The 23,412-nt window shown below is 44.7% G+C and overlaps 1 protein-coding gene across 4 annotated transcripts in view; it reads left to right on the top strand.

Moving 5' to 3' along the window:
* The window catches only part of SUFU (SUFU negative regulator of hedgehog signaling), a 115,282-nt gene that overhangs the window by 31,338 nt on the left and 60,532 nt on the right, over nucleotides 1-23,412 (top strand). For all 4 annotated transcript variants that reach the window (XM_064595225.1, XM_054508362.2, XM_045878713.3 and 1 more), the window contains exon 3: nucleotides 5,887-6,023. In XM_064595225.1, coding sequence (XP_064451295.1) covers nucleotides 5,887-6,023 — 137 coding nt within the window. The remainder of the gene's footprint in view (nucleotides 1-5,886; nucleotides 6,024-23,412) is intronic.

Below are 23,412 nucleotides of genomic sequence, written 5' to 3' on the forward strand. Positions count from 1 at the left end.
AGATGTAATTTTGTTAGGTATTGCTAACTTACCCTCCAAAATGGTTGTACTAACTTGTATCCCCACCAGCAGTGTATGAAAATACCTCTTTCTCCACAGCCTCACCAATAGAATGATATCCTACTTTTTTAATTTTGCTGATCTGATAGGTGAGAATCGTGTCTCTTGTTGCTTTATTTATTTATTTATTTTTTAAGATTTTATTTATTTGACAGAGAGAGACACAGTGAGAGAGGGAACACAAGCAAGGGGGAGTGGGAGAGGGAGAAGCAGGCTTCCCGTGGAGCAGGGAGCCCGATGTGGGACTCGATCCCAGGACCCTGGGACCATGACCTGAGCCGAAGGCAGTTGCTTAACGACTGAGCCACCCAGGCGCCCCTTGTTGCTTTATTTTTTTAAAAGAGATTTTTAAAAAGATTTTATTTATTTGTCAGAGAAAGAGAGGACAAGTCGGGGGGAGCGGCAGGCAGAGGGAGAAGCAGGCGCCCCACTGAGCAAGGAGCCCGATGCGGGACTCGATCCCAGGGTCCTGGGATCATGACCTGAGCCGAAGGCAGATGCTTAATCGACTGAGCCACCCAGCTGTCCCTCTTGTTGCTTTAATTTGTATTTAAGTTGCGTTTCTCCTATCATGAGTGAGGTTGAACATCTCTTTGTATGTCTGTACCTATATCTATATGTCTGTAGTTTGAATTTTTTTACTATCAATCTTTTCTTGTCCCCCTCAATTTTTAAGAACAGCTTTATTGAGATATAATTCACATACCATACAGTTCACCCACTTAACATGTATAATTTAGTGGTTTTAGTACATTCACAGAGTTATGTAACCATCATAATCTAATTTTAGAATTTCTTCATCACCCTAAAAAGATGTTAAGTTAAGCATTAGCAGTCACTCCACATTTGTCCTCAGTCCCCCAGACCTACATAGTCACCAGTCTGCTTTCTGTCTCTACAGATTTGCCTACTATGGACATTTTATATAATATACACATAATTTGTATTATATATTACAAGTTATATGGGGCACCTGGGTGGCTCAGCCGGTTAAACATCTGCCTTCTGCTCAGGTCATGATCCTTGGGGTCCTGGGATCAAGCCAGTGTTGGGCTCCCTGCTCAGCAGGGAGTCTGCTTCTCCCTCTCCTTCTGCCCCTCCCTGACTCCTGCTCATGCTCTCTCTCAAATGAATAAATAAAATCTTTAAAAAAAACCCCAAAAAACAAGTTATATTATTTATCATGTCATATCGGTGGAATCATACAATACATGGTCTTTCATGACTGGCTTCTTTTACTTAGTGTAAGTGATGCAATGCTTATAGTGTTCCAGGCATTTTCTAACATTTAATCCTCACAACTCTGAAATAGTTACTGTTTTGTTATTATCCCCATTTGATGGATGAGGAAACTGGGGCACAGAGAGGTTAAATGTCTTGCCTGAGGTCACATGGCAGTAAGAAGATGGACTTTGGAGTCAGGCAGACTTCAAGTCCAAGCTCTGTCTCTTGCTTGCTGTGTGACATACGGAATATTACTTAAACTCTCTTTAGTGTCTTTTTCTCATGTTAGTTAAATGAACATAACAGTGGCTGAGTCTTGTTGGAGAATTAAATGCTGTGACATAAGTACTTAGTCCAAGGCCTAAAACTTAATAGGCATTCAGTTAATCATAGCAGTTATTTATTTATTTTTTTTTTTTAAAGATTTTATTCATTTATTTTGACAGAGAGAGACACAGGGAGAGAGGGAACACAAGCAGGGAGAGTGGGAGAGGGAGAAGCAGGCTTCCCGCCGAACAGGGAGCCCGATGCGGGGCTCGATCCCAGGACCCCGGGATCATGACCTGAGCTGAAGGCAGACGCTTAACGACTGAGCCACCCAGGCGCCCCCATAGCAGTTATTAATAGGTAGAGTCAGATGAAGACCTGGCTTACGTGGTGTGGTTGGCCTTGCTCCCCCTAGCACTGAGGTGTACCTAAGATACCAACTTTTTTTTTTATATATATAATTCACATATCATTAAGTTTACCTTTTTAAAGTATACAATTCAGTGTTTTTCAGAATATTCATAAGGTTGTACAACCATCATCACTATTTAATTCCAGAACATTTCCATCACCCCAAAAAGAAACTGTGCCCATTAGTAGTCATTCCCCCTTGACTCCCCCTAGCCCCTGGCAACCACTAATCTACTTTTTGTCTCTGGATTTGTTTATTCTGGACATGTTGTATAAATGGAATCATACATTATATGGCCTTTTGTATCTGGCTTTATTCACTTAGCACAATGTTTTCAGGGTTCATCCATGTTGTATCAGTGAATCATTCTTCTTTATTCCATTGTATGGATGTACTACATTTTGTCTGTCCACTCATCCATTGATGACGTTGGGTTGCTTCCACTTTTTGGCTATTATGAATAATGCTACTATGAATATTAATGTAAAAGGTTTTTTTGGTTTTGTTTTGTTTTTTAGATTTTATTTATTTGAGAGAGAGAGAGAGAACATGAGCAGGGGGAGGGGCAGAAGGACAAGCAGACTCCCCTGCTGAGCGTGGAGCCTGACTCAGGGCCCAGTTCCAGGACCCTGAGATCATGACCTGAGCTGAAGTCAGACGCTTAACTGACTGAGCCACCCAGGCACCCCAGTTTTTTGTGTAAACATATATTTTCAGTTCTTTTGGGTGTATACCTAGGAGTGGAACTGTTGGGTCATGTGGTAACTCTATGTTTAACTCTTTGAGGAGCTGCCAGACTGTTTTACAAAGCAGCTCTGCCATTTGACATTCCCACCTGCAGTGTGTGAGAGTTGCAATTTCTCCACATACTCGTCAACACTTGTTATTGTCTTTTATTTTAGCCATCGTAAGGAGGATGAAGTGGTACCTCACTGTGGTTTTGATTTGAGCTTCCCTATTAATTAATGGTGTTGAGCACGAGATGCCAACTTTTAGATCATCTTTTCTGCCCACCTGAACTGTTGTGTTTCCACCAGAAAGTCTCTCCTGGGTTCCCATTCATCTCTGCCTAGTGTTAGTGGTCATTTTGGCCTCTTGGATGCTGATTGATACCTTCTTAGTGCAGGTGCTTGGGGCAGGCTTTTGGGCAGGTTCCAGTGGTCGGGCAACTACGTCTGAGATGAAGGCATGGGTTCTTTCTGTGTGCAGGTTTGATACTACTCTGGACGCTGCCACATCCGTCCCTAGGCTTGCCAAACTGCTGGGACAACGCCATCCTCTCCCCTGGGTACCTCAGTGAGCAGGATCAGAAGTTCTTGAGCTGGAAATAGTCTCACCCATCCTTGCAACAAGACAAGATAAGAACCCCTCACCCCCTCCCTGCCAGACTGGGGAGAATCTATAATGTATTCCTTTAAAATCTCTGTAGGAAGAAATTCCACTGGCCTCCTTTACCACCGGCTGGTGTTTTAGCAGCCTTCTGTGTTAGAAAAATTCTTTTCTCTGACCCACCTCCCTCCTCCTGCAGCACGTGCCAGTTTCCCCTCGTGCTTTTCTTTTTCAGAGGGGGTGGGAGACAGCTGCCCCCTAGGAGGGGCTTCAGCCTCTGGTCAGACAAAACCTCTGCGGCTGGAGAAGCCCTCACGTGAGGAAGTCCAGACCAAGCCAGGCCCTCCAGGGACTTGAAAGACTGAATGACCTTGTCACTTGGCTATTGCCTGGGCAGTCTGCTTTGAAAAAGAGACCTGACAGGCTCCAGGTTGTGTGTTTATCCTGAGGCTGGGCCATTCCAAACGCATGTTTCAGAGTTTAGAGGTTGCGTCCAGCCAGCGTGGTGGGTGGTAATCAAATGCAGGTGGACACCATCTGGCCGGGGCTGTCCCTCCCAGCTAGCCCAGTGAGGGCTGGCCTGCCCACCACAGAGCTGGCCCAGAAAGCACCCCGCATGGAGGCAGATGGTGGACATGTGCACGTGCACGCATGCACGCTCATACACGCGTGTGCATGCGTGCACAGCTTCCTTAGAGCGGCGGTGCTGCTTGGATACGTATGATTTCTCTCTGCATCTGATGGTTCTCCCCATTGCGCAATTTGAGGAATACGTTCTTTTTGTCTGTTTCTCAAGTTTTTGTGGTTAGAAATCATGTATTTCTCTTGGCCCAAGATGAAAGCCCTGGATAATGGTCTAATACATTTTACAAAGCTGTTTCTAATTGGAGGCTGCTTGAAATCTTCCCTTTGGCCTAGTGACCCATCTCCTTCGATGGAGTTTTAATTCTGAGTCAGTGTTGCATTACCTTGGATTTTCACACTCCTCTCAAGCCTGCAGCCCCGGGGAGGTGGCTCTTCTGGCCTCAGCTGGCTTAGCTATTCCCTCAGCCCCCCTGCATTGAATTGCCCCCCAGTATGACAGTTCAGTAAGGGAAGAAAATAGCTTACACTGTGTCTTGCCAAACAACTTCTTCTCATCTGGTCTCTGAAATTCTAGTTGTGTACCCTCAAAAATGGATTCTGCCTCCCACATTGCTAGATACCCAGAGGAAATGCAAACCATAGACACCTCTTTTAAATATAATTAGGCACCAGCATGATGACTTTATTCCTTTTCAGTGCTTTGGAGAACGTAGCTTCTCAGAGGTTATCTCTCCACTGCAGTAAGTACAGGAAGGCTGAGCTCACCCAGGCATACAGGCAAGGTTAGGACTGGTGTCCGAGGTTCAGAGACTTTGGAATCTTTTTCTGTCCAATCTCCTGGCCTGGCCTCCTAAGGGTGATGAGGAGCATGATGAAGGAAAGATGCCATGTGGAATTTCAGAGTTGGGCATCATCATCCCTTCGAAACTCTTACCTCTGACTCCCTGTTCTGGGCGCTTAGCAAGGAGGTGTTGGCTGTCATCTTAGTTTATGGTTTGTATTTGTATGCTGAGGAGTTTACATGTGTATAATCATTGTGGCTCATGCTTGTACAAGATATAATTACTGAAAATTATATTTTAACTTTTAACCCTTCCCATGCTGGCAAACCTCCTGCGCTCTCAGGAAATCCTCCCTGGATGCTTCCCTCCCATAAGGGGGCATGTCACCCCCCCACCCAGGACTTGCTTTCTCATCCACATCATTTTCCTCTCTGGCAGAAGTCCATTTCGGGGACTTCCCTGAGGACTGGGAGCGCCTGAGCGTTTCCTAGTGGTCAGAGGCAGGCATTCCTCCCTCGCCTCATCATCACTGTGATGCATGCGGTCATAGAGGCAGTAACTATCATCATTCTTGGCCACCTGGGTGAGAAGGGGGCACAAATCCGTGATTCCCTAGCATTCCAGTGATTGAAGAGTGCCCATGGGGCACCAAGTTTCAGGAAGAACACATGCCAATTGATGAGCACGTGTGGGGTGCTGGGTTTCAGGAAGAATACAGGCCCTCCCAGTATTTGGAATCTGCCTTGGGACCTTTCCACAAATGCCGAGTTTGGAGACCAGCCAGCCCAGCCCAAGGATTGTACCTGTGTGGGGCAGGGTGAAAGTGGGAGTGGAGAAAGGGTCTTGTCCTCACAGAGCATACAACAGGACTTGTGGCAAACTAAGTAGGTGCTTATTAACAGCTTGAAGGAATAAGGAGTGTAAATAAGGAAGATTTTCAGTAATGGAACCTTAATCACCCAGAGGAATGTTCCAGAGCCACAAAATGTGGAACTCATAATTTAGAGTGCCACCAGGGGAATTTGATTGGCTGGGCCAAGGTCATACCCATGTATCGTGGCTGGCAGGAGCGCAAGACTAGTATTGTGGCTCCTTATAGGCTATTGAGAGAGATTCCTCTGATTAAGGGGTTTGGATGCTGAGGCCACCAAAAATAGGGGAGAACTTTAAAAACAGTGTTTTCCTAAGGTAGTTGAACTAAAAACATTTGTTTTTTATTCCTTCCAGATTTACAGGAACAGACGGGCCTAGTGGTTTTGGCTTTGAATTGACATTTCGTCTGAAGAGAGAAACAGGGGAGTCTGCCCCCCCAACATGGCCAGCAGAGCTAATGCAGGGCTTGGCCAGATATGTGTTCCAGTCAGGTAAGAACGCCAAGAGCTGGCTGGCACGGGGGTCCTTATGCCATGAGCCTGGTTGGCTTTGGGAACTCAGGCATATTTTGATATCTGTGAAGTGACCTTTCCTGGGAGTACTGTACCCCATTTGTACCATGAAGGTGACTTGTTCTGCCTGACGTTTCCTGGGTGGGAATCTACCTGGGCCAGGGAAGAGAAGGTTATACCACTGTGACCTCCAGCAGCCACTGTTCTGACACCCTCAGCCCTTGCTGCAGACTGCCAGCCATACTTCAGATTCCCAGTGAGCCAAAGGCCAACTCAGCATGGAGCTGATCAGCTCTCTCTGTCTGTCCTATTTCCCATAATTAGTATGGTCCTTGCTCCCTGCTGCCAGTGGCCTAGCCATCTCTATTTCTGGGGTCCCAAGCGCATGTGTTAATCTTGGTTAAGCCTTGGGTTAACAGTAGAGGGTGTGGCAGAGAGAGAGAGAGAGAAAGAATTGCTGGGAGTTTGATCCCTCACAGTGTGAGGGAGAAGCTGGAATCAGGCAGGACCTTGACAGTCAGAAAAATTTGATTTATGTGATTCAAGTGGCCTCCAGAGGATGGTCTGTGCTCCTGGTGCCCCTCTGGAGACTGCTAACATGGCAACCGAAGTGGGGACTTTGTGTTGGGACCTTGGTCTCCTGCTCTTAGCTCATCCTGCCTATAGTCCTCCAGTGGGAGAAAATGTTAGAGCAAAATTTAAAACCTTTTGTGGAAGGTTTCATATCATCTGGATGTTTCTGTGTAGCTAATTAATTACTCAGAAACATTTCCCACACAGCCTCAGATTTTGTTTTTTTGGTTTGGTAAGTAGCCTTCAGATGAAGGCCACGACAGTTTTATCCAACTCTTTTGCTCTTTGACTGCCATAGATGAGCGTGGATCCCCTGCGTCAGAAGCTCCTGGAGAGCTTGTTATAAGCCCACATTCCTGGGCCCCACAGGAGACCTCTGACTCAGAATCTTTTAGGGGTGTTGTCCCCAGATGCTTCTGGTAGAGACTAAATTTGAGGAACCATAGATCTGACAGTGACTTTTTTTCCCCAGCCTTCAAGTGGGTTATAAATTGGGGGTGCAATAGATCCTCTAGGTTGAACTCATCTGTCCTCATTCTGGACCCCTGGGGTCAGTTGTTGGCAGGGTGGCTATCACATAATGGGAGTGATCCTTAACTACTATCTATCATTTTGTGTTCTGTGGAGTAGTCCCCTTTGGGAGACTACAGTGGGTCCTTTCTAAGCAAGGGTTCCCAAACCTGGCTGCTCATGAGGTCCTCTGGGGAGTTTGTCCCAACCCCCCTGCATGGCTGTGATTCATTTGGTCAGAGGTGAGACGGAGGCATCTGTTTCTTAATCAGCTTCCCCGGGATTCTAAGGCAGTTGGTCTGGAGATGATGTTTGGGTTCTAAAGGATTGTTGACCAGGAAGAAGTCCTGTTCATAGGGGCAGGGGAGGCAGGCTGCCTGAAGCAGTGGCCCGTGGGATTTGGTACTGTCCTAATGTGGTTTGCAGAATTTTTAAAAATTGTGCCAGGAGTCTCTTGCCTGAACCCTTTGTGTCTTCCCTCTTTCCCTTCTTGGGATGCCTGAAGCTGACTCTGATAAAGAACTGTCTTTGGAAAAACAAACTTTTCTTTTTTTTTTTTTTCATTTTTTTATTCTTATGTTAATCCCCATACATTACAACATTAGTTTTAGATGAAGTGTTCCATGATTCATTGTTTGTGCATAACACCCAGTGCTCCATGCAGAATGTGCCCTCCTCAATACCCACCACCAGGCTAACCCATCCTCCCACCCCCCTCCCCTCTAGAACCCTGTTTGTTTTTCAGAGTCCATCGTCTCTCATGGTTCGTCTACCCCTCCTATTTCCCCCGCTTCATTCTTCCCCTCCCGCTACCTTCTTCTTCTTCTTCTTCTTTTTTTTTTTCCTTAACATATATTGCATTAGGAAAAACAAACTTTTCTTGATGGAGAATTTGATCTGCTGTAGGAAAGGGGGCTATAAAGACTAGCCAACCTTTTGCTTGTATAGACAGGTAACTCCTAGCCCACTGCTTAAGCCAGTGCATTTATATGTTTGTTTCCACTTAATGTACTTGCTCAGGTGGACAGAGATGAGAGAAATGTAAAAACAGGTGTTATGAATCACTGTCAGGAGGAGTCAAGCAGATGAGCTTCTGAAATAGTTCTGATATTAAAGTTCTGAAGTAATAGTGCAAGTAAGTGGAAAAATAAGATTTAACTTGCAGCAGTTCATTTCACCCACACAGTAAACATCACTAGTCACCGTTTTGCACCACAAATGTGATCACCGATTCAGGCAGATTATCAACAGATGCTAAAACCATTGGATAAAAGGATTGTCAGGGAACAAGATAAGATGTTCACAGGGACTCAAACCCCTCCACAGATTACTTATTTGTTACTGAGAAAAATACCATTACAATGACAGGATTTGGGTGGACATCACCTTAACCAAATGATCAAACATAGCAACACCAGTAATGGGACAACTTATTACTATGTATCTTAAGTGTGGGAGTATGCAGTATAAAACATCAACTGGGTAGCACTTTTCCAAAAATATTTCACCTGCATTGAATCATGAGCAAACAATCAGACAAATCTAGATGGTAGGACATTTTATAAGAAAACTGTCTGGACTCTTCAAAAATGTCAAAGCTGTGAAAGATCTGCAAGGGCAAGGGGCGGGGGCTCTACTAGATTACAGAACACATGACAGTTTAAATGCACTTGTGATCCTTGATTGGATTCTGAATTGGAAAAAAAAAAAAGTCATTTTTAGGGCAATTGGAAAAAATATAGATTGTATATTAGATAATAGGACTGTACAACTGAAATTCCTTGGGTGCAATATGATGTAATGTTGGGAGATAAAAGCTGAAGTGTTTATGACTAAAATGACATGATTTCTACAACTTAACTTTCAAATGATTAGGCAAAAAAATAAAGTATGTGTGGAGAGGAGAGAGAAGAGAAAGCAAATGTGGCAAAATGTTAACAATTCTGGTGAATCTAGGTGAAGGGCAAATGGGTATTTTTGTACCGACCTTCTAACTTTTCTGTGTGACTGAAATTTTTTAAAATAAAAAGTTGTGGCTATTTCTTGAGCGTAGCCTGGCTGGCTACCTCCGCAGTCCCTTCTGCACCAATGGCCCCGTTTATTGTGCCTTCAGATCACGTCAGGCAATGCGCGCCCTCGGCAGGATGGCTACCCTCCTGAAAGTATACTACTTGGTTTTCTGTTTTCCAGATTTTCTGTGATAGGATCATACTATTTAAATAATAGCTAAAATAAATCTACCTGAAATGCTTTTTGGAACAGGGCACAATAAATTATTAATTTATTATATTTTATTAATGTATGGTATATATTATATTTATAATGCTTTTTGGAACAGGAACAATAAATTATTAATAAATAAATAATGGGGAAATGGTTTTATTTATTTATTTATTTTAAAGATTTCATTTATTTATCTGACAGAGAGATAGCACAAGTAGGCAGAGCGGCAGGCAGAGGGAAAGGGAGAAGCAGGCTCCCCACTGAGCAGGGAGCCCAACATGGGACTCGATCCCAGGACCCTGGGATCATGACCTGAGCCGAAGGCAGACGCTTAACCAACTGAGCCACCCAGGTGCCCTGGGAAAATGATTTTAAAAAGTATGTGGTAACTGATACAAGGGAGGAGGCCATGGCTATGGGCCTAAATAGTGAAGAAAAGGGCTCACATTTAGTAGTGTGTTCCATGCGCCAGCCACAGTCACAAGTGCTCATTTAATATGCAGTAAAGCCCTATGAGTTAGACACCATGTTATACCGGCTTTACAGTTGCAGAGAGCAAGACAGTATGGAAAGGTGAAGTATAACATGTCCAAGATCACACATCTAGGATGTGCAAAGCAAGATTTGAACCAGGCAAGTTAGTTCTTTATGCCATTCTCCTAACCATGATGCTATGTTGCCTATAGCTCACCTGATGTCTGGGCTGCTGGCTGTCTCAGGCTGGACAGTGGGTTTGGAGAATCCTCCATATGGATGACTCCACTGGTTCACATGGCCTGTGAGCTCCATCATGTCTCGCTTAGTCACTCAGGAACATTTGGAAAATAAAGGGGGCAGAAGCCATTCATAATATTACCAAAATCCTCTTAAATCCATCCTTCCGTCCTTTAACTTTTTTAAAAAAGACTTTATTATTGGGCGTCTGAGTGGCCCAGTCGGTTGAGCGTCTGCCTTCGGCTCAGGTCATGATCCCAGGGTCCTGGGATCGAGTCCCACACATCGGACTCCCTGCTCCGTGGGAAGCCTGCTTCTCCCTCTCACACTCCCCCTGCTTGTGTTCCCTCTCTCACTGTGTCTCTCTCTGTCAAATAGATAAATAAAATCTTAAAAAAAAAAAAAAAGACTTATTTATTTATTTATTTATTTATTTATTTATTTATTTATTTATTTATTTATTTATTTGAGAGAGAGAGAGCACAAGTGAATGAGAGGGCAAGAGCATGGGGAGAGAGAAGCAGACTCCCCACTGAGCAGGAAGCCCAATGCCAAGCTCGATCCCAGGACTCCAGGATCATGACCTGAGCTGAAGGCAGATGCTTAACTGACTAAGCCACCCAGGCACCCCTGGTCCTTTAACTTTTTCTTCATGAAAATATGTATATAAAAAGTACAGCTTGATGACTTTTCACAGACTGAGCACACCCATATAACTAGCACCCAAATCAAGGAACAGGCTAGTTCTCCAGAAACTTCCCTTGTGCCCACTTGTAATCACCATCCCTTGTTCTTTCCTTTTTTTTCTTTCTTTTTCTGCTCTTCTCCCTTCTGTTCGCCATCCTGTGTGCAACTGCCAGGTCCGGGGGGCAGCCTAGTATGACGGTGAAGAGCATGGCCCCTGGACCCAGACTGCCTTCATTCTTAGCTCTGCCTCCTGACTTTGGGCAGTGTAACCCATTTACTCATCTAGAAAGGAGAGATAATAATAGTAACTACATATGAAGTTTTTGAGGAGATGAAATGAGCTAATACTTCTAAAGCACTTAGAACAATGCCTGATATATAGTAAGAACTATGTAAGTATTATCTGCAATTATTATTATTACTTAGTCTTTAAAAACTTTATATGGATGGAGAAGGTGGGTACCTTGGTCCTTTTTTGTAATGACAATAAAGATGCCATTTAACAGCAAAGCCCTGTTAGGAAGGAAATGCCTTGCTAGTCCCTGAACCAGATGTTTGCCTCAGCTGATATGATGATATTTGGTGCCATTATCTTCCTCCACACAGAAAATCAATAATAATGATACAAATAAAATCACCTTGTGTTCATCACGTTATGCAACCAAAAAACAAATTCAGTTCAACTATGGCTCTTTGATTTGTGTGGTTGACAGTCCCTGTAAAATCTTACACAAATCAACTCATATTCGAGATGCAATAGAGCCCATGCATTTTAGTGGGGCCTTGTAGTAATTCCTTTTATTAGGTGAAGAATCTTTTTAAAGAGTGAATAATTGCCCCTGCTGTAACTGTTTTGTAAGAGTGAGTTAAAGCCTTTCAGGATTTCTCAGGGCGTGGCACACTCTTCTGATGCTGCAGAGAACCTCCCTTGTGATGTGTAGGCCTTGCTGTGGTCTGAGTGGCCATGCTGTGCAAGGGTTACACGTATGCTGTCCTCCAGAACACATGTTTTACATGTGATCTGCACACAGATACAGCTGCATGTGTAACTGGCAGTATAATCCTGTCTGATGGTCTTACCTCACCTGTGCGGCCACAGTAAACTCGGTGACTTTATGTGGAGCACCCGCCCATTTGCCTGTGTGAACATGCTGAGCAGTGCCATCAAGTAAGTGGAATGCTGAAACCTGCTTGTCCAGGTCTGAGTAGCATCCACAGCCTTGGAAAAAGCATCAGGACAGTGGTGGGCAAGGGAAAGAGGGACAAGGCTCTGGGCGGTATGCTGGTGGGTGGCAATGCACACACCCAGTTGTGGGGCCATGTGAGGCTGCCTCCGAAGCCTGCTCTGAAGAATGACTCAGAAGGTCCTGTAACTTAGCCGGAGGACAGCTGGTTCATTTGCTCAGAGGTGGGAAGTTGAGCTGTAGAGAAAAGGAAGTAGAAATGAGAGAGGCCTGGAAAAGGAGACTATCCAGAGGAGGTGAAGGATTCAGGATATGGGGGTGGGGCAGGTTCGTGTTTATTTCAGTCAGGTCGCTTCTAGTTAAAAGAAAATGGGGGCGCCTGGGTGGCTCAGTCGTTAAGCGTCTGCCTTCGGCTCAGGTCATGATCCCAGGGTCCTGGGATCGAGTCCCACATCGGGCTCCCTCCTCGGGGGGAAGCCTGCTTCTCCCTCTCCCACTCCTGCTGCTTGTGTTCCCGCTCTCGCTATCTCTGTCTCTGTCAAATAAATAAATAAAATCTTTAAAAAATATAAAATAAAATAAAGAAAAGAAAAGAAAATGACCCAAATCAAACTACCTTAATGGCTTTATGGCTCAGATAAATGGGTTGTCCAGGGTTTCAGGTATGGCTCGATCTGTATGTTCAAACAGCATCCTCAGGGCCCTGATTCATGTGTTGGTCTTGTACTACAGACTGACTCTCCCTACATGCCGGGAAAGATGAACACTACCAGTCAGTTTCTGGCTCTCTCAGTTTGTAGTCCCAGCAGGCAGGAGGCTTTTTTCTTCCCACATTCCTACATCAGTCTTGGGGAGGGACTCAGATGAGTTCTGCCTGGGTCATGTGACCACCCTGGTTGGTGGTGGTGGTTGAGATGGAATACCAGAATTTATGTTTAAGTTTCTCCCCTCTCCTCACTTCCAACCACATGGAGTGGGAAAGAAGTCCTCTAAAGCAAAGGGTAACTCCTGGCAGAAAAAGATTTGGTATAGTTCTGAGTAGGCAAAATCAGTTGCTCTCATGAGGCCATGGGGCATCTGTCACCTAGTAATCCTGGTGCGCAGTTATGCTCAGAAGTCAAATCGGTTGGAGTACACAGATGGAGCAGGCACCTCTTGTTCTGCCTGTTGGTATCTGTTGGGTGGTTTTGACTACAAATAATAGAACATCCTGACTGAAATGGCCTAACAATAATGGCACTTGTCTTACATAGCAAGTCATCCGGAGGTGGGGCAGATCCAGGGTTGGTTGTCATCTGTTCAGTGAAGTTGTTTAGGACCTGAGTTCTTTCTAACTTCCTGCTCTGCCTTCCTCAGCGCTTTGGCTTGCCTTTTAGAACTGGTTCCCTCATGGTCCACAGATGGCTGCCATAATCCCTGGCATCCTGGATTCACACTTGACAGAGTCTACAGGCAGTAAAAGAGATACTTCTGTCCTGTGTCTCTTTTAAAGACCAATAAACACCTTCACAGAACCGCCTCATTGATCTCCCCTTGCATCTCATTGGCTAGAGTTACGTCAGGAAGGTGAGACAATCGTATTGGTTTACTGATCAGCTGGGACGGGCCCTGGTTCCCTGAGGGGCACAGCCAAGGAAAGGCAGAGGAAGGAAGTTGGGGTTGTGTTAGTAAGGAGGGGGATGGCCCCAGCTGGGCAAAATAGTATCTGCGCTTCCACCCAAGCAGCCCTAGCCCTGCATGGGATCAGAGGACCCTTGCATATTGATCCCGGACACGGGGCCAGTACCAAAGCATCAAGTGGGAAGAGGACAGGGGAGCTTTCGTTTCATTTGCTACAGGAGATTCAGAATCAAATCCAGCTTCTGGCATGAATCATTTGGTAAGTCCTGCAGTACATACTCAGTAACTACCAGCAGACACTCCAACTTCTTTCCTTCCCACTTTGCAGCCAGTTCCTCTTATTTCCCATTCCCTTTTAATTTTATGATCAGCTTATTCCTTCTTCTCAGATTGCCAGTGACTGCTCCCCTGCCCCCCACTCTCTGGGTTTCATTAAAAAGAAACCATTCCCCAACTCAGCAGGGCTTGATTTCTGAGCTGTGCTTTAGAATTCTGCTGGAGAGGCTGTCTGCGCCCCGTTCTGCCATTGGTAGGCCTTAACCACAAATTCCAAGGCAATTTCACTTGAGTTTTAGGAGAAACATGGCCCCCCAACCTCGTTACTGACACTGTGGAAATTCAAGTGCCTTGGCTTGCTGCTGTTTAATGGCAACCTCATGACATGTGCTGAGTCTGCTCAATTTGTGATTCGGGCCCAAGTAGGGAGACAGGGCAGCCCTGTGGAGTATCCTGAGCCATCAAAGCTTGCAGCTGGTTGAACGCTGTGGCATTGACAGACTAAGGCCAACAGAGATTTTATTTTTTTACATTTTCTTTCCTTTTCCCATTTATAAAAGAAATACTTGCATAAAAACTGAAACACAGAAATTTATGACCCAGAAAGTGAAAATCCTTCATAAGGCGTCCCCCCACTGAGAAGACTTTGGTGTTCCTATTTCCAGATTTTCTTTTCAATGCATAGATCTGTATAGAATAATCATTACTTTATAAAAATGGGCCGTGCTTTTCATAATGTTGTTCAACTTGCTTTTTAAACTTAATATCTTTTGGACATCTTCCCATGTTAGTATGTTCTTCCTAACTGCGCTTTTTTATTATCTAGATACACTGTACTTTATTTAACTAGTCTTCCATTGTTGGGCCTTTGGATGATTTCCAGTTTTCCCTACCACAAATCTGCAGTGAGCATCCTTGAGTATGTGTGTCTTTGTACTCCTGCCTAAGAATTTCTGTGGGATGAATTCCTAGAAGTATGATTGCTAGGTTAGGTGAAATGAACATTTTACAAGTCAATAGCTGTTGAGACAAATGATTATATTATTAGAGTAATACTGTTGGGTGATTGGCCAGGAGATATTATCATTGTTTTCAACAAACAACAGAATGATTGTTATATAAAATTTTTGTAATGACAAAGTACTCTCCCGAGTCCTTGAGAATTGGTCCCCTTTCTTAGGTTTCTGGCCTGAGAGAGATCTTTAATACATATTAAATGGCATACATTTGGGGTTAGGAAGAAACCAGGCCCTTATACAGTGTCTCATGAAGTTTATAGTTAGTGCAGGAACCCATCCATCATGCTTCCTGGCTCTGAAGTTGGAAGTAGTGAGGGACACAGCCTGCTGACTGAAGTCAGAGAGACTTTTCCAGATAGCGACAGCAGGTCAAATTTTATATAAGGAATGTCTTGTTTCTTTCTTTCTTTCTTTCTTTCTTTCTTTCTTTCTTTCTTTCTTTCTTTCTTTCTTTCTTTCTTCCTTCCTTTCTTTCTTTCTCTTCTCTTCTCTTCTCTTCTCTTCTCTTCTCTTCTCTTCTCTTCTCTGCTCTTCTCTTCTTTTCTTTTGGGGAGGAGGGGCAGGGGGAGATGGAGAGAATCTTAAGCAGGCTCCATGCCCAGCTGCAGAGCCCGATGCAGGGCTTGATCTCACAACCCTGAGATTAGGACCTCAGCCAAAATCAAGAGTCAGGCACTCAACTGACTGAGCCACCCAGGTGCTCCTATATAAGGAATGTCAATGAATTGTGGCATTTTCTTGAGTTTTGCCTCCTTCTACCTTTTCTAAAGTTAAAATTATACTTGCAACTCAGTCTTTTCCTATTGAGGCCCTTTTTTTTTTTCACTTTTTTTTTTAAGATTTTATTTATTTATTTGACAGAGAGAGACACAGCGAGAGAGGGAACACAAGCAGGGGTAGTGGGGAAGGGAGAATCAGGCTTCCTGCGGAGCAGGGAGCCCAATGCGGAGCTCGATCCCAGGGTCCTGGGATCATGACCTGAGCCGAAGGCCGACACTTAACGACTGAGCCACCCAGGCGCCTTTTCACTTGTTTTTTTTTTTTAAATTAATTTTATTGTATTATGTTATGTTAGTCACCATACATTACATCATTAGTTTTTTATTTCATTTGGTTTTTTTAATAATTAAAAGTAAGTGAATAGAACAGTAGCTGTTAAGCTCCAAGCTATCCTGGGCACTTTCATTTTCTTATTAAACCTCCACGGTAGGTGGCCTGATGAGGAAGATACTAGCATTGCCACTTTCCAGATGGGGAAATGGACTCAGAGAGGTGGGGGGCCCTGCAGAATTTCCTGCAACTGGTGAGTGGCAGGAGCAAGCCTCCAGGGACACCCTAACCAGCACTGGTTTGCATGCTATAGCCTCTTGAGCCTCCAAGGATCCATTTTAAATGAGGAGAAGACTAGGAGGAAAGGAGCTATTTTTCATTAGTTGTATTTTTTTTTTTTTTTTTTTAAATTTAAGGGTCTGCTACATGCCAAGGACTGTAGGACTGTGCCAGATGCTGAGGAAGCCATGTGGAACAGATAGGGTCCCTGCCTTTAGGCATTGGAGAGAGACCCTGAAAACACAGGCACAGAAGTATTTGATTCCATAAGGTCGCTGAAAGGGGAAGATCAAGGTGCCCCAAAGAATAAGGTGGTGGACTCATTTTAGATTGTAGAGTCAGGCAAGGACAGGACTGAAGGCAAAAAAGTGAGGAGAAGCATTTTTTGCAGAGAGAACATCGTGTGTAGGCCCCGAGGAGAGGAAGAGCTGGAGGAATTTGAGGATCTGGAAGAAGGCTCCTGTGCCTGGAGGAGCCAGGAGGCTGACCAGGCATGGGGAAGTGCTGGGCCTTGTACTTGCATGCACTCAAAGTCGTGATGATGAGTGACTTTGATTCGAAGGGCAGTGGAAAGCATTTGAAGGAGGAAGGTGAAATGACCGTTCTGGGGAATGAAACCCACCCTCCTTTCTTTAAATTAAGACGTGATTGGATTCGAGGTGTTGGAGACTTTCTGCCTGATTTTGAGAGTGGCTCTTTCCCAGGAAGGTGCTAGGGCCCCTGCAGCACTTGGAGTCCCAGATTCTTCTTAATCCTGCCATGCTAACCCTTGGGACCTTAACTTAGTATAATCCTGCTCCCAGCCTGCCTCTTCTAAGGCTCTCCAGCCTAGGGAGGGGCCCCTCATCTCTGTTGGGGGTGTTAGCAGCCTCTGCATACCTATGCCCAACAGCATACCACAGGGCTCTCTTTCCAGATCCAGGAGGCAGATCAGGCTTTGCTTCCTCGCCCCTGCTCTGCAGGTGAGTGAAGGACGTCAGGAAGATTGAGTGAGGAGCTTAGAGCATGTCCCCAGGTGTGAGATATTGCTAGGCTGCAGTTCAGCTCCTCAGCAGCAGCTTACCTGGCTTTCTTTCTGGAGGTCCCAAGTGGATGTGATCTTAATATCTTTGCCTCGAGTAAAGTTTTCTGAAAGGAGACGCTCCATCATTGCCAATGAGAGCGGTCGAGGTCTCTCATTTCCTGGTTTGGATAAGCTGCCCATTGCCCCAGTCAGCTAACTGAAGCCAAATGGAACTGCCTGGTTATATTAATATCATTTTTCTTCCTCATACTCATTTTAATTTTCTTGACGTTTTCTTTCCCTCAGCCTGATTTATCCTCTTTTTTGGTTGCTATGGTCTGTAAAATATTTTCCCTTTCATCTGTTAGTAATACTGACCAACTAAAAGGCGAAACAATCCTTGATTTTTCTGCAATTTCCCAATATTTTAGATTAATAGTTGAAAGATACTCCACTGGAAAAAAACAAACAAAAAAACAGGCCAGCCCCTCAGAAATGAGCTTATGCCCTAAAATTTAAGTGGTTTGCATGTAAATTATAGTCTATCCAGTATTAAACTTAGGTGTTTCTAGGGAAGACTCAGAGGTTGGCAAAGTATAGCCTGCAGGCCGAATCCTGATGGCCATCTGTTTTTGTAAATAAAATTTCATTGGAACACAGCCATGCCCACTACATACTATCTTTGGCATTTTTTGTATTACAACAGCAGAATTGAGTAGTTCATAACAGATACTATGTGGCCTTCACAGCATAAAATATTTGATATCTGGCCTTCTACTGAAAAACCTCTGACTTAGTATTTTCCACTTCTGAATAACTATCTACGTGGAGAGGTGGCCATCTTTAAATCTCAGTGATATATCCAGATGCCCTGTGAAATGCCTTAGCTGGGGCCTATGCCCCCACCCATGATTGAAGGATCACAGTACCTAGAGGTTTGTTGAGGAGGGGTGAATGCATCTCCTGCTGAGTTGCTGCGTGATTTGAGGCAAATTCCTTTAGCTGACATGGGTCTGTATCTTACTTGGAGAACCACATGAAATGCTTTGAGGTTCTTAGTAGAAAAGGGTTATTGGAGGGGCGCCTCTCTGGCTCAGTCAGTAGAGCATGTGACTCCTAATCTTGGGGTTCACGTTGGGTGTAGAGATTACTTAAAAATAAAAATCTCTAGGGATCGAGCCCCACGGCGGGCTCCCCGCTCAGTGGAGAGCCTGCTTCTCCCTCTCCCTCTGCCTACTGCTCTGCTTACTTGTGCTCTCTATCTCTCTGTCAAAAAAAACCAAAAAACTTAAAAAAAAATCTCTAAAAAACCAAAAAAAAAAGAAAGAAAAGGGTTATTCGATACAGGCATTAGGCTAGGATAATTCACCCTCAGACTAGTTCTCACATCTCTGGCCCCCTGTGGAGTGTTAATTGGTTGGCTCTAAGCAGAATGTGACTCCTTTGTCTCTAGCACCTGCATTTCAGGGGTGCTCCCTGCAGGGGGCAGTGCCAGCCTCAGCAAGCTGGAGAGTTAGGCATAGACTCAGCACCTCTGCAGGAGGTAAAGCCCTTTGGTACCCTAATGGCTCATGATGGAATGTTCAATGAAGGAGGCTGGAGAATAGTGTGGAAGGGAGCAGGAGCTCAGGAGGCAGGTTGCATATCTCTAAGACTTGGTTATTTCATCTATGAAATGAGGTAATAGTGATATCTACTTCATAATATATTTAATGCTCCTAGTACAGTAGCTGACATAATACATGAAAGCAATTAATATTATTTATGTTGTCGTTTAAGAAGCATAGTGCAAGGGGCGCCTAGGTGGCTCAGTCGTTAAGCATCTGCCTTCAGCTCAGGTCACGATCCCAGGGTCCTGGGTTTGAGCCCCACATCGGGCTCCCTGCTCGGCGGGAAGCCTGCTTCTCCCTCTCCCACTCCCCCTGCTTGTGTTCCCTCTCTCACTGTGTCTCTCTCTGTCAAATAAATGAATGGAATCTTAAAAAAAAAAAAAGCATATTGCAAGAAAAAAAGGAAACAGGCTTAAAAGGAAAAAAAGAAGCATATTACAACACTGTATAGAGTTGGGTCCTAGTCCTGTTACTAATATATACACGTCCATGTAGATGACTGTAAGAGTTATGTGAAAATGGATCACAGAGGCCATTTTAGGATGATACGTTACGAATCATTGACATTTTCCTTTCGGGACGTTCCTGCCATTTTAGAATTTTCTGCACAGAGCATGGGTGTTATTATCAGAAAAGAACAACCAAAAGGATAACCACGAGTGAATTTTTCAGAGAACTGCCCAGAGGACAGGACAGTGAGCCCTGAGAAGCAGCCCCAGGCCAATACCACAGGACAAGTCACCACCTCAGGGTATGCTCTCTGGTGTGGTTACCGGAGCAGCTTTGAATACCATGCAGTGATCTGCCAATGCAAGGGGTTCTGCTTTCCAGCTCAGTTTCTTCATAGTTCTCTCAGTGGGAAATAAATGGCTTCCCTAAGCCAGACACAGCTCTGCTCTGGTTCCCCTGGTGCTGGGTCTCCACAGCCAGGCCTGTCTTCTTGCCTTGCAGGGCAGACAGGCTTGTTGTTTGATGTCTCTCCAGGACTCAGGGGCCAGGAGACTGGCCTGCCCCTCCCCGCAGAGTTCTGATGAAGTTCCAGCAGCATTTCTGACCCCTCACAGAGCCTCTTCTCCAGGAATATGACAATTGAAATTAGAACCAGGGGAGGAAAAGAGAAAGGAACTTGAGTGCTTTTCAAGAAGGATCGTAGCAAGCCCATGCAATAGGTGGTGGTTTGTTGGCATGCAGCAGGGGCCTCTGAAATCGCAGTGGGTAGCCTTCCTCTGCCTTGTCCTGCTTGGGTCCATGGAAACTGCATCTAGGGGCACTGGCTCAGGGGAGGCCTCTCTGGGACAGGTTGCAACCCAGTGTCTACGCCTTCCTGAGTCCCAGCCCTAGCTCTAACAGTCTCTCTCTGGGTTCAAAGATTCAGAGAGAACAGGACAGTTACCAGTTTCCTGGGCTGACTGGGCATGTCAGGGTCCCCACCCATATTGGCTAGCATGGTAACCTGAACACAGGAAGCCTTTGTCCTGTGCCTCTCTTCACTGGGCCACTCAGATCACACATACATTGTGTTCCATCCTGGCTGATGCACTTTTATTCCCCCAAACAAAAATAACTATTGTTTTTCCAGTTTAAAAAATGATGTTAAAGAAAAATCCAAGCAATGTTGAAAACATGAAAAAAGCTAGTCACAGGACAGTGGGTAGAGTGTATTTTTATTTTTAAAAAGTAAGAAAAAAGGATGAGTTTGATTATATATGCTTGAAATAAAACCTTGAAGAATGCATGCCAAACATTAACAGTGGTTATATCTGAGAAGGGGGACTGATGGGAAAAGAGTTTCATTTTTTACTTTATACACTTGTCTGTTTGAATTTTGTATAATAAGCCTGTATTACTTTGTAATTTAAACAGGCATATAATTGAAAATGAAAAATAAACATCATCGGCCCCTAAGATAGCTACTATTAACCTTTGGTTACCATCCTTCTAGACGTGTTTCTACACATAGACAGTTTTACTAACTTAATACTGTATGTATTAGCGTGCTTTCTTCACCCAATGTCACATCATAGAAGTCTTTCTAGCTAAGTGAATAGAGATCAGTGGCAGTGTTTGTAATGGTACAGTGTTCCATTGTATTGTGGTGAAAGGAGAACGCACTGTTTTTCTCCACTGCCGTACTCACTTATGTGACCGGATGTGTGGTTTGTCCACACCACTCTAATCTCCAGTTCTATTGGACACCATCTGGGTGTTCTACAATTCAGTTTACTTCTGATACTACTTCCTTGGAGTTACTGTGTGATCCCACAAATAAGGGCTCAGTCTCACAAGACTGCTCCTCCTGCAGATGCCAGTCATAAGCCCCAGGTTGTCACCTGTACTTCTAACCAAATGGCTATAAATCAGAGTTCCCATGACTCTCTCCTTGGGTTCATTCAATAATTTGCTAGAACAGGGGCACCTGGGTGGCTCAGTTGGTTGGGCGACTGCCTTCGGCTCAGGTCATGATCCTGGAGTCCCGGGATCGAGTCCCGCATCGGGCTCCCTGCTCGGCGGGGAGTCTGCTTCTCCCTCTCCCGCTCCCCCGTCTCGTGCTCACTCTCTCTCTCTCTCAAGTAAATAAATAAAATCTTTAAAAAAAAATAATAATTTGCTAGAACAGCTCACAGAACTCAGAAAACAGTTTATTACTAGATTACCGGTTTCTTATAAAAGGATACAACTCAATTGCAGCATTATTTACAATAGCCAAGACAAGGAAGCAACTTAAGTGTCCATCAATGGATGAATGAATAAAGAAAATGCCATTTTTCATACAATGGAATAATATTCAGCCATAAAAACAAAGGAAATCTTGCCATTTATGACAACATGGATGAACCTTGAGGGCATTATGCTAAGTGAAATAAGTCAGGCAGAGAAAAACAAATACCATATGATCTCACTTATATGTGGAACCAAACAAACCTCCCCACCCCCAAAAAAGAAGAAAAACCTAATAGGTACAGAGAACATATTAAGTGAGTGAAGGTGGTCAAAAAGTCCCCAGCTCTCCTCCATGAAGGTGATTCCATGAGGCTGAGTGACTCCTGGCCACACAGTTGCCACGTGCTGTAACCTGTAGTCATGGCCACTAGGCAGCCCAGCCACCAAGGAAGCACTGTGTAGCCTTTGAAGTCCACAGAATGAGTAACAAGAATCTTCCAGTTTTGGGTAACGTCAAGGTTGGTTTTACTGCAATGTTAAGGAAGTTCTTTGAGGCTGGGGGCCTTTAGGCCTAGCAAACTCCATGGCTCTTGGAAAACCCAGCTAAACTTCCAAGTTCACCCTCACGTTCACTCCCTATTCCATCCCTCCAGGCAAGAAGAAATGTCCTGGGAAGGAGTCTGGCCCAAGCACCAAAATGGGATCACTCATAATTTGCAGCTGCCTCTTCCTATAACCAGATCACCCCAGATTGGTTATTTTCAACCCCCTTCCTAAGTCTGATTGGTAGGGAACTTTGGAAGTATGTGGGCAGACACATAAACAGCTGGGGGGGGGGTCTAGTCTTTACACGTGTACTCAGGTAAGTGCCTGCTTCATGTTCCATCTCCAACCCAACAGTGCCTTGGATGCCACATTCTACAAGGGACATTGACAATCAGAGTGTATCCCCAGAACAATGACTTTCAGACAGGCAAAAGCTTTCTTACACTGTGGTCTGTGAGGAATGGCTTTAAAAGTAAGGAGACTGGAAACATTTTAGTCTGGAGAAGAAAAGACTTTGGGATGAGGTGTGGGGAGTGGTGAACTATGACCTACAACAGGTGTTTTAAAAATATTGAGGTCTAGCCATGTGGAAGAGGGATTGGACTTTCTCTTTGTTAACCAGAGGAGAGAACTTTGCTCTTAACTATTCTTTTGGATGTGGGAGCATTTTCTTTCTTTTTTTCTTTTAAGATTTATTCACTTATTAGAGAGAGAGAAAGAGTGCACACAGGGGTAGGAGTAGAGGGAGAAGGAGAGAGAATATCAAGCAGACTCCCCACCAAGCATGGAGCCTGTCTCAGGGCTGGATCCCATGACCCTGAGATCCTGACCCGAGCCGAAATCAAGAGCCAGATGCCTAACCGACTGAGCCACCCAGGCACCCCGTAGAAGCATTTTCTAACATGGATAGGCCTTGGGAGGCAGTAAACTTGCCATCTCTGAAGTTGTCCCAGTAAGGTCTGGGCAGCTGCTGGCCAAGGCCTTTGTAGAGGGGCTTTACGTGCTGAGTATGGGGTTGGTGATCTGGGAGCTCAGACACTGAGCCCAGATGCCACTTAATACATGCTTGTTTTTCTTCTAATCCAGCATGCTTATGAGTGCTCTGCTGTGCCCAGTCTCGCTTTCTGCAGACAGGCTGTCTCCCCCGTCTTGGTGCTTTCCCACAACCCTCCAGGTCTGAACCAGCTGAGTGATCTCTGAGAACACCCATAAATACTCTGTGTTTCCTGATGTAAACTATGCAAGGAGGGGCTTAGTTTCCTGAGCCAAAAAGTAAAATCCTGGCTCCCTGAGGAAGGGTCTGCTCTGCCACAGTGGATGGCCTCTGTGTCTCACGTCCTACCTAGTCCTTCTGCCTCCAATCTTTTTCTTGTAAACAGTGGCTGTGTTTTGCAGTGGTAGAATCTTTCAAAT

The sequence above is a fragment of the Mirounga angustirostris genome, unplaced genomic scaffold (assembly GCF_029215605.1).
Source record: "Mirounga angustirostris isolate CCGP_5_RB_7025 unplaced genomic scaffold, mMirAng1.0.hap1 SCAF_6, whole genome shotgun sequence".
Lineage (NCBI taxonomy): Eukaryota > Metazoa > Chordata > Mammalia > Carnivora > Phocidae > Mirounga > Mirounga angustirostris.